This window comes from Gekko japonicus, unplaced genomic scaffold, assembly GCF_001447785.1.
Source record: "Gekko japonicus isolate JY-2015 unplaced genomic scaffold, Gekko_japonicus_V1.1 scaffold1667, whole genome shotgun sequence".
Lineage (NCBI taxonomy): Eukaryota > Metazoa > Chordata > Lepidosauria > Squamata > Gekkonidae > Gekko > Gekko japonicus.
The window spans coordinates 85,688-101,486 of record NW_015168702.1 but is presented as its reverse complement, the minus strand read 5'-3'; the positions used below and the strand labels follow the sequence as shown (position 1 = coordinate 101,486).

The following is a 15,799-nucleotide window of genomic DNA, read 5'->3' as shown; positions in this document are numbered from 1 at the left end:
GCACAGAAACCCAACTGGCCCTTTCCTCAGAGAGTTGGCTCAAGGCAGGGGAAACACAAACACAGCGGGGGGGTGGGGTGGAGAAGGTGCCGTCTATCCACACGGGGCCCATTTCAGGATTCCAAATCTCCACATGACGGAGACGCTTTTGTAAACTGTGAGAGACTCCTTCATCCTGCACCTTTTCTGCCACAGGTGGGAGACTCTCCCCGTCCCACCCAAAGCAAAGCAGCCTCCCGACCTCCAGAGCCACCCAGTCACCCCCCAGCACAGCCCTATAGGCCGGAGGCAGACATCCACCTCCCCCACCCCCTCCGCCATCCCTCCCACAGGGAAGCATTCGCCAAGGCAGGAGAGCCTGGAGCCCAGCAGCGAGAGGTGGAAAGCCCCCTACCTTAGGGGGACTGAGCAGAAGATGGTGGAAGTCCTTCAGCCGGGACTCGATGCCACACAAGATGCTGCTGCTGACAGCGTAAGAAGAAGGCCTCTCGGCGGCCCCCTGAGAGGCAGCGTCCATGAGCCCCTCCATCCTGCACGCAGAGAGGGAAACTCTGGTCAGCCGCTGAGCCAAGCCAGGCCTACACCTCCCTGGCTCTAGGCCCAGACCGGCCCCACACAAGTCACTGCCTTACAAAACACGTGATCTCTGCAGCCGCAGCCCAGGAGCTGGCGAGAGCGTTTCGTGCCCATCCCCGCTCCTCCCAAGGAGCTCTCGGGGCAGCGTACAGACTTCTCCCTGCCTCGTTCTGCCCTCACAACAAGCCCAGGAGGAAGCTGCAGCTGAGAGAGCATGAAAAGTACCGCTTGTTTAGAACATCCTCCCCCCAAATCCACCCATCGAGGTTTACAGCAGAGTGGGAAATGCCTGTACTGGAGAAAGCTCTCGTGAAATCAAATACCACTGCAGGGGAGACAGGAGAGGGCTACCAACAGGCCTACAGGGAGTGAAATCAAGAGCAGGGGCCTCACTTAGCTCTGCTCTCACAACTGAGCACAGTGAAATAGTCATATCCTGCTCTTTTTCTTTTCTTATAACACACATGGCTTCTGAAATTTAAAAACATGACCAGAATACTAAGCGACGGAGCAGAAATAAAACCAGCTGTAAGCCACAGAAAGCGCACAGAACGGGGGGGGGGACCCCTACCACTGAGCAGCTTAGAAACAGAGCCAGGCACACCTGAAAAGGGAAAAGGGGCTTTCTCTGTGGGTGCCCCAAACTCACCCAGCTCAGTGACAGCAGCAGAAGAGCTGCAAGGTGCAGGCGCTGCCAAGGGCCCTGCCAGCCCCAAAGGATCCCTGGAACAGGCGGGGGCCAAGACCTTGGATCGGGAAAGGGGCGCTGGAGCCTTGCACTGAGGCTTCCGCACGGTGTAGGAAGGTGGGGACTGGCCCGGAGAAAGGCCATTAATGGCGGCAGCCCATTACTGCTCTCCCAGGCCGAGGAGCCAGCAGGGGAAAGCTCGGAGTAGGCGAGGTGAGACTCCACAATGGCTTCTTTCAAGATCTCACAAGGCTTCAGGGCAGGGGAAGGCCAGCTACGCACTCGCTGTTCCTGACAGGACCTTGGCAGGCGAGAGGCTGCTGCCGCTGCTGCACAGTTCTCTCACTGGGCCAGACTGCCCCCAAGGCCCTGGGGTGGGGTGGGAGTCAGCTGTACACACACACACACGCACACACACCCTGTCCCTGCTGGGACCCTGGTAGAGGAGAAGAGAAAGGCCATGGTGAGGCGCCCTACCCATTCACGACTGAGTCTTATCTGTACTGTGCCCTTTCAAGTGTTTGGGCCCAAAGAAAGTGTTTGGGCCTAACAGAAAGGAGCAGTGGAAGCTTGTCCTCCTGAGGTCCACCTCCAGCCAGGTGTGGGAGCCCTGCCACCTGATCTGCGCATGTCCTCACTTGGGCCCTCTGAAGGCTGCACGTGGAACAAGCTTCACTCGTTCATTCCGTGTGTAAGAGTGTGTGTGTGTGTGAGTGAGTGAGTGAGAGAGAGAGAGAGAGAGAGGTAGAGAGACAGAGAGAGACAGAGATCTCCATCAAGTGCATGGCCAAAGGCTCACCCCACCGGGCTGCTTCCTTGCAGAAGGGCCCATGAGGGGCATGTCTGAGGTGGGCCAGAGATGACTTTAGGGAAACGTGGTACGATAGTTTACACACACACACACACACACAGAGACACACACACAACATCTGAAGTACAGCCATGACTTTGACAAAGCCAGTCCTCCTTACCCAGCACGTCTTGGCTCAAGCAGCGTCAGTAACACCTGAGTGCCGTTCACCAGGCAGCTTTCCGTCTGCTCCCCGTCGAACATGTTCTTCAGCAGCTGCTCCACACATTCCTGCCTGAGAACATCACACCAGTCAGAGCTCCTCCAGCGATTGAGACACACACACAGCCCCTCCCACGCTTTACTGTGGGGACAGACCCAGAGTCGAGCCGGCACACACCGCCGACAAGCACCTCTCTGCCTTGGGATGCTGCGGCAGCTGCCCCCCACCCACCCCACCCCGCCTTCCTTGGGCCAACCCCTGCCCTGGCTTCCTTCCTTCCCCAAGCTGGTGACCTGGCCTCCCGCTGGGTAAACAGGTGGCAGCAGTGGCCAAAAGCGCCTTTCACAGCGGCCTTTGGCTGGTGGGCCAGCTGCAACCACGGCCTGGTAGCACCCAGACTACTATCACACAGTTGACGCAGGGCTACTCTTGCAGAGTGTCCGGACACAACGCTCAGTGTCCAACGCTACAGTAAGGATGCTGACTGACCGGCCTTGTTTCATCTACACTGGCTCCCGATTTGCTTCTGGGCCCAATTCAGGGAGCTGATATTGGAATTTGAAGCCTTACACAGCTTGGGATCAGCATACCTTAAAAGGCTGCCTACTCCCCTCTGAAGCCACCTGCCAAGCTTTGGGGACCCCGCCCGGGGGGGGGTGTGCCCCCTTCCTCTGAGGCTGTATGAGCAGCAAAACTGAGAAAGGGCCTTCTTGGCTGTAGCACCAAAACAGTGGAATTCCCTCCCCAGGACAATTCAGTGTTGCCCTCCATCATTATCTTCTGCCAAGGGTTAAAAACGTTTTTGTTCCGCTCGGCATTCCCTTCCTCACTTTTTGCTCTGCTTGGCATTGCCTTCCTGTGGTTAAAGGTAGGGCTTTTTTGTAACATTAATAACAGCATTTATGCGTAACAGGAATTGTGAACAGGTACCCAGAGGAACTTTTGGAAGGGATGAGGGTTACCTTAATCGCAACAAAACAGAAGTGCTTCTGGTGATGAAGACTGTCTTGTTTTGTTTGGCATCCCCCATAATAACGGTTACCGGCCATCCTCCTTCATATTCTGATGGTGCGTTTATAAAACAACACACACACACACACACTCTTTATTTTAAATTTAATGTTGAGTGTTTCAATGCTTAGATGCCTGCCACTTGGGGGACCTTGTTTGGATGGAAAGACAGCATAGAAATGTTTTGCGTGAATGAAAACACTCTTTTGTTTCTAGCTTCTGGCCAGGAAGTACAAGCTATGAAGGACTAAGCGTCACACCTCAGGACTCTGTTTTGTCCGCCCGGGCAGGAATAACGGGGGGAAGACTCAATCCAGAGAACCACATTAATGCCGAGCTTCTATCTGATGCCACTTCAAGATGATAACGAGCGTGTCCCACACGCAAACGTCTTCCGGGATAAGTTCCAAGTACAGGGGGAAAGGAGGGCTGCATGCCGACCCCTTCGGAATGTGCTCACGGGCGGATTCCTGGAAACGCACCACCACCACGCCTCCTCCCCCACGGGCTGGCTCGGTCTGGGTCCAAGAGCACCTCAGAGACCGACCAAAGCGGCTTCCAAGAGTCAACGCTCCCTTGGTCAGATACATCTACCTGGAGTGATTACCTGAAGAGCTGCAATGGGGAGGAGCAGCAGGTGAGCCTGCCGCCCCTGGAGCACAAGAGCTCAAGGAGTGTGAACATCCAGCCGATCCCCTCCTGCCTGCCCTAGTGCCCATGAGCAAAGGCAGCCGTCGCAGAAACCACGCAGAGCCTCTGAATGGCAGCGCAGGCACGGGGGGTGCTGGAAATGTTCTCAGAGCTGCTGGGGGCAGCAAGGCTTAACTGGGGGGGGGTGAGGGGGAAGGGGGGTGCCAAGCAGAGACTTGGGGTGGCCACAAGGTTCTTCTGACCTCCTGGAGGCCACCCAGAAGAAACAGACAGGAGGGGCTTAAAAGTCTGTTCCTTCCCAACACATTATAAAGAACATGACCACGTCGAAAATCAGTCCATTATCTATGAAGGAAGGACCAATAACAATAGCAATAATCAGCAGTACTACAAAATAGGCATACTTGAAGCAGCAAGCATTTCTGTAATCACATCATGGAGAATGTGACATTCTCTGGCTTTGACTGCTTGGTAAACCAGGACAGAGCTGTATTGCAAAGGCTATTTAGATTTTCCAATGAATTCAAAAGGGTGCTTGGAAATTAGTTGCATAGGTTGGATTAGTGATGCATGCACTGCCTTGAGGTCCTTCACTGAGTAGAAAGCCAAAATAAAAATATTTTAAATACATATATAAAAATAAACAAATGACCTGGTAGAGGGTTTGGAAAGTCCAGGGGTCACCTGTGCTCTGGCAGCGCAGAGGGCAGGCAAAACCTTTCTGCTGCCTGGATGGTCATCTACTTCAGGTACCAGACACTGTTTATTTGTTTATTTATTTATTTTTCACATTTATACCCCGCCCTCTCCAATGGGCTCTGGGCGGCTAACAAGGGCAAGGTAAACCATGCCATAATTAAAACATAATATACATAGTAACTTAAAACATATAATCCATTAAAACATCCAATACTTAAAAACAACGGTGCTCAAACTTCTGATATCGTAGGTCCAAAGAGGGCATCGATACAGTTCCAGGTGGTACTTCCCATGCCGTTTGCGCCCACAGGAGAACGGCTTAGATCTTCTTTGCACTATCCAAGTGCTTCCTCAGGTCAACCATGATGGTGATGGCATAGTAGGGGAGGCGGCACCTACTCAAAGGCCTGGCGGAAGAGCCCCGTCTTGCAGGCCCTGCGGAACTGCATGAGGTCCCGCAGGGCCCGGATCGCCCCCGGGGGGCTCATTCCACCAGGTAGGAGCCGCCACCGAAAAGGCCCTGGCCCTGGTCGCAGCTAGTTTGGTGTCCTTGGGGCCCGGGATGACCAACAGATTTTGGGCCCCCGGCCGTAGTGCTCTTGGGGGAACGTATGGGGAAAGGCGGTCCCTCAGGTAGGCTGGACCCTGGCCATATAGGGCTTTATAGGTAAGAACCAGCACTTTGAAGCGGACCTGGTACGCTATCGGCAGCCAGTACAGCGCTTTCAGCACAGGCTGAATGTGATCCCTTCTAGAGAGACCCATCAACAGCCTGGCTGCAGCATTCTGCACCACCTGCAGCTTCCGGATTTGCGACAAAGGCAGCCCCATGTAGAGAGTGTTGCAGTAGTCTAGCCTCGAGGTGACCGTCACATGGATCACTGTGGCCAGGTCATCGCGGTTAAGGTAGGGGACCAACTGCCGTGGCCGCCGAAGATGGTAAAAGGCCGACTTGGCAGTGGCTGCAACCTGGGCCTCCATTGTTAGTGAGGAGTCCAGGAGCACCCCCAAACTCCGAACCCCGGACGATGGCACCAAAGGCGCCTCGTCGAAGGTCGGGAGAGGGAGCCCCAACCCTGCACTGGCCCAACTCAGGCCCAGGACCTCCATCTTCACCGGGTTTAGTTTCAATCGGCTCAGCCGGAGCCAACCAGCCACAGCTTCTAATGCCCGATGAAGGTCATCGGGACTCGAGTCTGACCGGCCACCCAGCATTAGATAGAGCTGGGTGTCATCAGCATATCGATGACACCCAAGCCCATAGCTCCGGGCAATCTGGGCAAGGGGGCGCATATAGATGTTAAATAGCATCGGGGACAACACTGCTCCCTGTGGTACCCCACAATCAAGGGGATACCTATGGGAACGCCGGTCCCCGACTGGGATATAAACGCAAACAGGGCAGCAGGGACCAGGGAGCAATCATGGGATAAGAGGACGGGTCTTTTTATGGACTAAAAACTGGCTAAAGGACAGGAAGCAAAGAGAAGGAATCAATGGACAATTCTCACGATGGAGGGAATTCAGCCGTGGCGTCCCCACGAGGTCCGGTACCACAGATTGGGTGAGTAGGCGACAATGTGGCAAACGAGGTTCAGTGTTGGTAAGTGTAAGGTGACCAAAAAAAATCCCAACTTCAAGTCTAGGCTAATGGGGTTTGAACTTGCGGAGACTGAGAGGGGGAAAGATCTTGGGATTGTAGTGGATATCTGTCATGCCTGCCCCCGATCCGGCACCTGGGAGCTCTGAAACGGAGGACTCCGTGCCTCTAACATCATCAGAGGCACGAGAGTCCTTGCCAAACCTAAGTGCCGGAGAGGATGAATACCAAACCCCAGGACGGCTTGCACCTGAAGCCGATCAGGCAGTGCCTGGCCCCAGCAGTACGCCACCTGATTTGTCCACCGGCTGAGGAATCAGAGACGGCGGGACTTGGCAACCAGACGCTTGCTTGGTAGGAGAACAATGAGCCCGGAGTTCTAACAGAATCAAGGACTTCGCAAGGCAGTGCTAATGAGTTAACGACCCAGCACGCTATTTGAACAGGGCACTGACTGCTGGCAAAGCTATTTGAACAGGGCACTGACTGCTGGCAAAGCGTGCTGGCAAACTAGTCCTTCGGACCAGAAGCTCTGCACCTCTGACGCTGTTCCTGAGATCCCGTACTGACTGACTTCCCGGTTCCTGGATCCAGTCCGCATTTTGACAACTCTCTGGCTCTTGATCCTCGGCTCTGCACACTCGCTTCTCTAGACTCTGACCCTTGGTAACGCTCTGACTACGGCTTGGCTTTGTGTACTGGGATGCTGGCTCTGCTTGTTTTTGCTCTTTCTGGCTTTGACTCACGGACTGAACTGTAGACTCTCCCTCTCTGCCCGGTCCTCTGGCTCTGTCGTGACAATATCTCAATGAAAGTGTCAACCCAGCGTGCTGCAGAAGTGAAAAGGGCAAACTTCATTTTAGGGATTGTTAGGAAAGGGACTGGACACAAAACAGCCAATATTTATATAATGCCCCTATAAAGATCAATAGTGAGGCCTTATTTGAAATACTGGCCACCATATTTGGTCACCGTATCTCACAAAGAACATTGCAGAGCTGGGGAAAATGCAGAGGAGGGTGACCAAGATGATTAGGGGTTTCCCTATGAGGAAAGGCTGAAGAGTCTGGGACTTTTCAGTTTAGAAAAGGGACAACATGATACAAAATTATGTCCACTCCAGACGACTACCCTGGAGGTTTTACTTATATGTCAGGAGTGGCTGCTAGTACACTAGATTATCATCTAGTATGCACATCCTTGTTACCCAAAGTAAAAAGTTTTAAAATCCTGCCATATTTGGACGGAGACCATCTCCCCCTTTCTTTGCAGATATGGGCCACCCCGCAGGTGATAGGACATGTAACCTGTTACTCTTCCCAAAGGGGAGGGCCGGTACATCAAAGACGTTCTGTCAAGTGGTCCAGCGAGTTAGCTAACAATTTAAAGGTAACTCTGGCAGCTGAAGATATTCAGAAGTATGCTGCCGCTTTTTTACATGCAAGGCTAAACGAGGATCCTCTGAAACTATACGATGGTCTCATTAAGAATTTTGCTCCCCTCCTGTTCCAGGAGGCAGGTCAGAGAGCCCCCACCCCTCACAAGCTAAAGTCAAAGCCTTGGTACGATAGAGACTGCTTGGAGGCAAAAAGAGTACTTACTCAAGCGTATGCTAACTACATTAGTCGTTACGATACGAAAGAGCTAAGTGCTTACCTAGCCCTACTAGAAAAAAAACGCTTCTATAAAAATTTAATTAAAAGAAAAAAGAAAGATTATGCTAGGGAAGCATGGAGGGCTCTTATCCAAGCTGCTAAGGAAAAGAACTCCGCTTTGTTTTGGAGGTTGGTCTCCATTCGAAAGCAACACAGCACCTCAATAAGGGAAACCTATATTCCTCCTGAAACTTGGATCTCTCATTTTCAAAATTTGTACCATGACACTCCTTCCCCCTGCTCTGTGTCCGCAGTTTTCAGTGACCTGCCAAGCTGGCCTCAAGTATCATCTGAAGAGATCACAGCACTGATAGGCCAACTTAAAAGAGGAAAGGCCCCCGGCCTAGATGGCATCCCCCCTGAATTTCTGAAGGAAAATATAAACTGGTGGGCACCCTTCTTAGCGCACCTATTTACTTACATCGATAGAACAGGGAGGGTCCCAAGTGACTGGGGGGAGGCGGTGGTTGTTCCTTTTTATAAAAAGGGTAATCAAAAGGATCCTGCAAACTACAGGCCTATTAGTCTACTTAGCGTCATTAGCAAATTATATGCCAAACATCTCCTAGAAAAACTGACGCTCTGGCTCGAGCAAGAGGATATAATAATACAGGAGCAAGCTGGGTTTAGGCAGGGTAGGTCAACAATGGATCACTGCCTCCTTTTACAGCATCTGATTGAAAAATATTCTGGCAAGGGCCCTACGTCACTTTATGCTGCCTTTATTGATCTTAAAGCGGCCTTTGATTCCGTTTCTAGATCTATGCTATGGAGTAAACTTGAAGCCTCCTCAATAGATAGGAGACTTCTAGCCCTCATTCGTGCCCTCCACGAACATACATCTTTGAGGGTTAGATATTCCAGGCTGGGGCACTTGACTGATAGAATTCCCACCTTAAAGGGAGTTAGGCAAGGCTGTATGCTAGCTCCTGCTCTATTTAATTTTTACCTCAATGATGTTGTTGGGTACCTAGATGATGCAGATCTTCATCCCCCCAAATTGGCTCAGCGCTCTATCACGATACTGTTATATGCTGATGACGCTGTTATTCTTTCTAGAACCCCAATTGGAATGAGAAGGGCAATTAAGAAGTTCGCTTGCTATAGCAATGAGCAGGAGACCCAAACTAAGGAAGTGGAGGGTAAATGGGCAGAACCTCGAACAGGTAGCTAGTTTTCGCTATCTGGGCATGATCATCCAAGCCTCTGGATCTAGGACTGCCCATAGCCAGGCAGCTGCTTGCTCGGGTGAAAAATCCTCTCATGGCATTCTTAAGTTTTTTAGCTCCCAAGGGGGCTATTTTGTACCACCAGCTTTAAAACTTTACAAGGCCAAAACACTTGCCCAGATGCTCTACGGAACGCTGCTTGGAGCGCCTCCATCTAGCTATGCTCCTTTGGAGCTAGTCCAATCGAAATTTTTGAGAGCAGTGCTCCAAGTTCCGAGATGCGTATCCAACGCAATGGTACGGCTAGAGACTGGCATGCTGAAGGTTGAAGCCATGATTGCCTTATACTCCATCTTCTATTGGCTGAAGATCAATTTGAACCCATGTGGACTAGTGCCCCTGATTCTGTCTGATGCCTTTGAATCTAATTGGCTGATTTCTGTTAAGCGGAAAATCTCGCTCTTGGGGTATTCTCCCTTAGCGCTTTTGGAGATGGGTAGGGACCGAGCTAAGTTAGAAATAAGACAGAGGATCAAGGATACCGAACGTCAATTAGATCTACAGGTGTCCCCAACATTTATAGCGCCAATTAGAATTAAATACATCGTTGCGCAGGCCCCATATCTTAACGTTTTGGAGTCACGTAAACTTAGGAGGGCATATACTCTGGCCAGATGCTCGGCCTTACCCTCTGCAGTTCTTGAGGGTAAATTTAAAAAAATACCCCGAACAGAGAGGCTATGCTTGTGTGCGTTGGGGGAGATTGAATCTCAGGAACATGTGTTCCTAAGATGCCCGGTATTTGAAGAGGCTCGTACTAAACTTATTAATCCCCTTCTGGCAGGCACTTCAGATCAGGACAAGGTGGAGAACTTGTTTCTTAACCTTGAACACACAGCGCTCTATCAGATTGCGAAATTTTGTTCCTTGGTGGTAGAAGCGCATCAGCATGATGGTTGGCACTCGGGTTAGGACTGTTGATTTTAACTCGTACCATTCCCTTTGGTAATATGTTTTATTCTTTTATACTATACTGTGTTTTATGGCAGCGCACTCTTAGTTTGGTTTTAACAAATGTAAAGTTTATATTGTTAGCACCTTTTACCTTGCTGAATTTTGGAAATTTTACTATTTGGCCATTGTAATTTATTTTTTCTGGTTTTATATTGCTGGCTAATCGCTGTTACAATAAAATTCGATACAAAATTATGCATGGGGTGGCCAAAGACAAACAAATTTTTCTCCTCAAATACTAGAATTTGAGAGCATCAAATGAAGCTGATGGGCAGTAGATTCAGGATGGTCAAAAGGAAATACTTCTTTACACCAATTGATTAAAATGCAGAATTGGCTGCCAGAGGATGTAGTGATGGCCACAGGAAACGGGATTAGACAGATTCACGGAAGAGAGGCCTATCAGTGGCTCAATGGCCACGGTGGCTGAGAAGAACCTCCACATTCAGAGACAGTCAGTCTCTGCATTCCAGAGCCAGGAAGCAACATCAGGGGAAGGCCTCAGCCTCTCTGGTCTGTTTGTTGGCCCACCAGAGGAACTGGCTGGCCACTGTGTGAGGCAGGATGCGGGACTAGATGGACCGAATGACCGGTCTGATCCAGCAGGGCAGAGAGCCAGTTTGGTGTAGTGGTTAGGAGTGCGGACTCTAATCCGGGAGAATCAGGTTTGATTCCCCACTCCTCCTCCACAAGCAGCTGCTGGCATGACATTGGGTCAGTCACAAGTCCTTTCAGAGCTGTTCTCTCAAGAGGAGTCCTTGAGAGAGCTCTCTCAGCCCCGCCTACCTCACAGGGTGTCTGTTGTGGGGAGGGGAAGGGAAGGGAAAGGAGGTTGTAAGCCGCTCTGAGACTCCTTCGGGTAGTGAAGGGCAAGGGGTAGAAATCCAATCCCTCCTTTTTATGTTCTCAGAGACCAAACGGAAGAGAAAGAGCCACATAGACCCTGCTGGCAAGCCCATCTCACTAGGGAAATTATTGGAGCTCTTCTAGAGGCAGTCCTGGCGCACACTGCGAGGCCATCCCTGCCCCCCGAGTGAGTGACCAGGGGCAGCAATCGAGGGCTTCACCAAATGTACTTACGACTCCAAGACGGCGAGGAGTGGGTCAGGCTCAGCTGCCTCCGGGAGTGGACTGCTCTGATCTCTGCTTAGCCTGATGATGTCACACAGGGTCTGGGACGCATTCGACTGCCTCTGCCCACAAGGAGAGACAAAGTCAGGGCAAAAGCGGCCCGCAGAATACGGGACTTGTCAAGGTTTGTTCTGCCGGATGCTGAGGAGGGTGGGAATGGGGCTGCCATTCCTGGCTCCATGATCAGGGAGGGTCCTTCTCCAGTCCACTGCCTTCTGCTGGCGTCCACCCATCCCCACCGTCCTCTGATGTGCTACAGCCCCCCTCAACCCGTCTCCTCTGGCTCCAGGAACCAGCCTGGAGGGAACACGGGAGCCAGAGTCGTTTTTCAGCCTTCATGGATTTGCCTGTTAATGACCCCGTATTATCATCTGCTTCTATATTTGAAAAATGGAGTCATATTAATACCGCTGATCCTCCTTGTATGCAGCTATTCATATTTGATACTTTTTGATGAATTCATAACTTCCCCTGAGCTTTTCCCCTTTTGTATCCCACGTTGAGAAAAATAAAAATAAAAATTAACCCGAATGACCATATTCTCTCGTTACTGTGACCACAAAACCTTATTCTAAGCTTTTTGCAGTTTCTCATAATTTTATTTAAGCTGTGACAAAAGCGCTGTATTGTATAAATAAGCAGGACATCACCACAACAAAAAGCTAACTTCTAACCCTAACCTAACTTTCCCCCAATTTCTAATCATTTCAATATTGCTTCACGTGACTGCTGGAGTCAGTACAGAAAGCAAGAGATCAATAAATGACCCCACACAGGTGCTCTGATGCCATACAGGAAAACATTCTGAAGTTATAAAAAACTGTTGTACTTCTACCAAGGATCGCAGAGAGATACTATCCAAAAAATTATGGAAGTATTAGGCACCACAGAATGAAGTTTCTACATACCAACAGTGACCTGAGGCCTAGGCTGTCAAGCCCTGACAGAGCTGATAATGGGAATAAGGACTTCCATACAAAATAGAGGGGGAGGGAGGGGGAGAAACCGTCTCCATTGGGGGGGTGGGCAATAAGAGGACAGAGACTAAGAGATGCCCTGACCTGAAGGGTCCTGGTTGGTATTTGGATGGGAGAGTCCTCCACAAGGACACCAGGGGCGTGACAAGGAGGGCAGGCCATGGCCAGCCCCCTCTGAACGTCGTCTCTTGCCTTGAGAACCCCACCGGGGTCATCCATAAGGCAGCTGTGGCCGGACGGCACCTTCCACCGTCAAACCACAGAGTGGGGCCCCGGGAAGATCTCCTCACCCAGAACACCTGACTTCAAGTCCAGCTCCACTGGAAGGAGGAGGAAGTTACAAAGGGGATGCTAAAAAGCTATTAAGCAGGGAGGGAGGGAGGGAGGGAGGGAGGGGAATACCAGCCACAGGAAAACGTTCTGTTGAGACTCTCTGCCCCTGAGGGCTCCATCACCTCCGATGAGGTGGTGCTCGGGCTGCCCTGCCTCGCCAAGGACCAAGTGGGCGCCTTGCCTGTGCCCGCTATGGAGGTGGGCTTTACCAAAGGCTACCAAGTGCGCTGATACTTCCAGAGAAACATCTGCAGAGGAGTTCCACAGGAAAGCCAAGACGCAGCTGAGTCTATGCCTGGTAGGCCCTGTGTGCAAACCCCCACCCCACCCCGCAGGTGAAATACTGGCAGTTCGACAAGAAATCCATCCATAAGGAAACATTTTACATGAGGATGCTGCGGAGTGGTTTTCTGCTGTCCCAGAAGGTCAGACCAGAGCCAATGGGTTGAAATTAAACCAGGGGAGTTTCCGGCCAAAGATGAGGAAGAGCTTCCCGACCATTAGAGCGGCTCCTCGGTGGAGCAGGCTTCCTCGGGAGGGGGTGGTGGGCTCTCCTCCTTGGGAGGTTTCCCAGCAGAGGCCAGGTGGCCCCGTCTGACAGCCATGCAAGTTCCACGGACTCGGGCAGGTCGCGAGAGGGAAGGCGGGAAGGGTTGCCTCAGTGCTGTCAGGACCCATAGAGTCAGACCACGGAGCACACACGCGCCTTCGGAGGTTATACTTTATTGCTAGCACTATGGTCGCACAGACACAGTCACTGGTAGGAATAACCACACCACAGGAAGCTGAGAGAGATACAGGGTATTCGAAAGCACCCCACCACCACCACCACCTATGGGCCAATCGTCCTGACTCCTGTGGGCGGGAAGGAGGACCAGGGCAGTTAAGAGTCGAGGCTGGGAAACAAAACGAGTCACGCGGTTAATGGATGGGAAGACACTACGCAGGCCAGCTACAAGGTCGGCGAAAACGAGGGGGGGGGAAGAAGCGAAAAGAAAGGAATGCGGCAGCCACTGGCACACAGGTCATGAAAGCAAACCCATAAACAATATGGCAGCATAGCTGACAAGTGCTTAGTTCTTACACGCCCAGGGAATTGGCAATCATCGCCACTTTGGGGCCAGGAAACAATTTTTCTCCAGGCCAATTTGGCTGGAGATCCTGGAGGTTTTTTGTCCTCTTCTTGGTGTGGGACAACAGTCACTGGGGGTGTGGTGGGGAGGTAGTTGTGAATTTCCTGCATTGTGCAAGTGGTTGGACTAGATGACCCTGGAGGTCCCTTCCAACACTATGATTCACCTGGGAGCAGTTACAGCAAGTAAAAATCTGTTTGGCATTCGGTGGAGACACAACCTGCACCTTTCCAAAATGAAGAGTGAGCTCCTGAATCACCTCTGTACATAAAAACCATTCACCTGAATTTATTCAGCAATGACCAACTGAGCCAATCTGCTGGGATACTGTCAGCTCTTAGCTCAGAACTCCCAGCAGAGGAGGAAGAGATTACAGGGGAGGCCATGTCACTGCTCAGCCGCCATGGCCCCTCCAAGTCACAGCGTGCCACTGTCTCTCCCCCCGCCTGCAATTCAGAGGGGAGCTCTCGTTACTTCTGCAGTCAGCAGGTCTCGTTTTGCTTTTTGTACACATCCTCTTTTTGCTGTAGAATTCCTTCTGCAAGCACAGACACAGGTCTGCAGGAAAATCTCTTTTTTGACAGTGTGGCCCCAGTCCACGGACAAGTATCCGCAGAGGGGGCCATACGTCTCCAAGAAGGGGGGGTGGGGTCATACTCACATCCTCATCCTGGTTGGGAGAGATCAGCTCCACGAGTCTCTGAATGACCTTTGATTTATTCAGCCACTGAAGGGACAAAAAAGGGAAACGGGCCAGACAGTCAATCCCACGGACACCCCCAGTGCCCCTCCGGGAAGGGAGGGGGACCCCCCCGCCGGCCCGGGGGGGGGGGGTGCCTTCATGCCAGCAGGGATTCTCACCACCCTCCCCATTTCTTGTGGCAGCCGGGGCAGAGGCTACAATCCCAGCCGGAAGAGACCCGTGGCCACCTCATCCAGCGCGCACACACACACGCACACACACACAAGGAAAAGACAACCTGACACCGCTGTCTTCCTGCCATGCCATCCCAACAAAGACCAGCGTGCCACCAAGGGACAGAATGCACACACGGCAGGAAAGGAAAGGAAAGGTGGCCTTGCAAGCACGCAGCTGTAGCAGATAATTCACACCAACGGACAACACGCTGCAGCAAAGACAACTCTCTCCCAGGGCCCTTCTCCCCCCCTCTCACTCCCAAACAGGGCAGTTACCTGAGCCAACAAAAGAAACCAAACTGCACACACCTCCCGGTTGCATTCTCTGTCACCTAACACCCTGACTCACACAGTGCCAGGCCCTGAAGCAGCCAAGGGACACAAAGACCCAAGGTAAGGATGGGCTGAGCGGGAGAGGGGGTGGGAGCCCTTCCTGAACACAGAGGGCCACGGCACGAGACCACCCCTCCCGGTCCCCGTGGGGGCAGCTGGGAAAGACCTCCGACCGCGGTGCCTGGACAGCCCTGCCCTGAGCCAGCCCTTGCTTCAGAAGAAGCTGGAGCAGAGCCCGGTCGGAGGCCCTCCCTCCCCCCCTCCCCCGTCGCCTGAAGATGAAAAGCCGCTCCCCATAGGAAGAGTTCTGGTCTCCGCTGGCACACACCCAAAGAGGCAACACCGCGCACAAGCCCTCACACTGAGCACTTCCTGCCGCAGCTGAGCTGGCTCCACGCAGCTGACGAGTCGCAGGAGAAGATCCATCATGGCGGACGCATCAATGTGCTTGAGCACCAAGTCAAGAAACGTGACTTTCTTCCGCAAAAATGAAATCACCTGAAAGAATAAAAGACAGCACCGCATGACATGCCGCACATCACAGCAAATAGCCAGACAATCCGTTTCCAGAGGAAACAGCGGCTGCTTTAGAACAATCACAAGAATACAGACTTCGGATCGGATGCTCACCTGCTCCGTTTTCCTTGCTATGAGGCTGCCCGTGGTCTTGCTGAAGAAACTGGCAAGCAAAGGGTTCAGCGGAGGCTCCTGGTCCAGGAAGTCATAGAGGATGTTCAGTAGCATCTCATCCCCTCCGAGCTTGTCATTGATCTGGGGCACGTCAGAGGTCAGCAGTTCACAGGCCGTATTGGGATACCTGCAGGAGTTACACCAGAGCAGAGAAAGGGAGCCAGTGCGGCCACAGCCGCCGTGATGCAGCAGCCCTCCCGCCCCCGCC

General features: G+C 52.1%; 1 protein-coding gene across 1 annotated transcript in view; it reads right to left on the bottom strand.

The window, feature by feature from the left end:
- The window catches only part of PPP6R2 (protein phosphatase 6 regulatory subunit 2), a 91,312-nt gene that overhangs the window by 62,087 nt on the left and 13,426 nt on the right, over positions 1 to 15,799 (bottom strand). Inside the window, exons 4-9 of the mRNA XM_015415513.1 lie at positions 15,532 to 15,718; positions 15,262 to 15,399; positions 14,312 to 14,377; positions 11,157 to 11,269; positions 2,236 to 2,349; positions 395 to 530 (exon numbers count right to left, since the gene is read on the bottom strand). Of these exons, the coding sequence (XP_015270999.1) occupies positions 395 to 530; positions 2,236 to 2,349; positions 11,157 to 11,269; positions 14,312 to 14,377; positions 15,262 to 15,399; positions 15,532 to 15,718 (754 nt within the window). The remainder of the gene's footprint in view (positions 1 to 394; positions 531 to 2,235; positions 2,350 to 11,156; positions 11,270 to 14,311; positions 14,378 to 15,261; positions 15,400 to 15,531; positions 15,719 to 15,799) is intronic.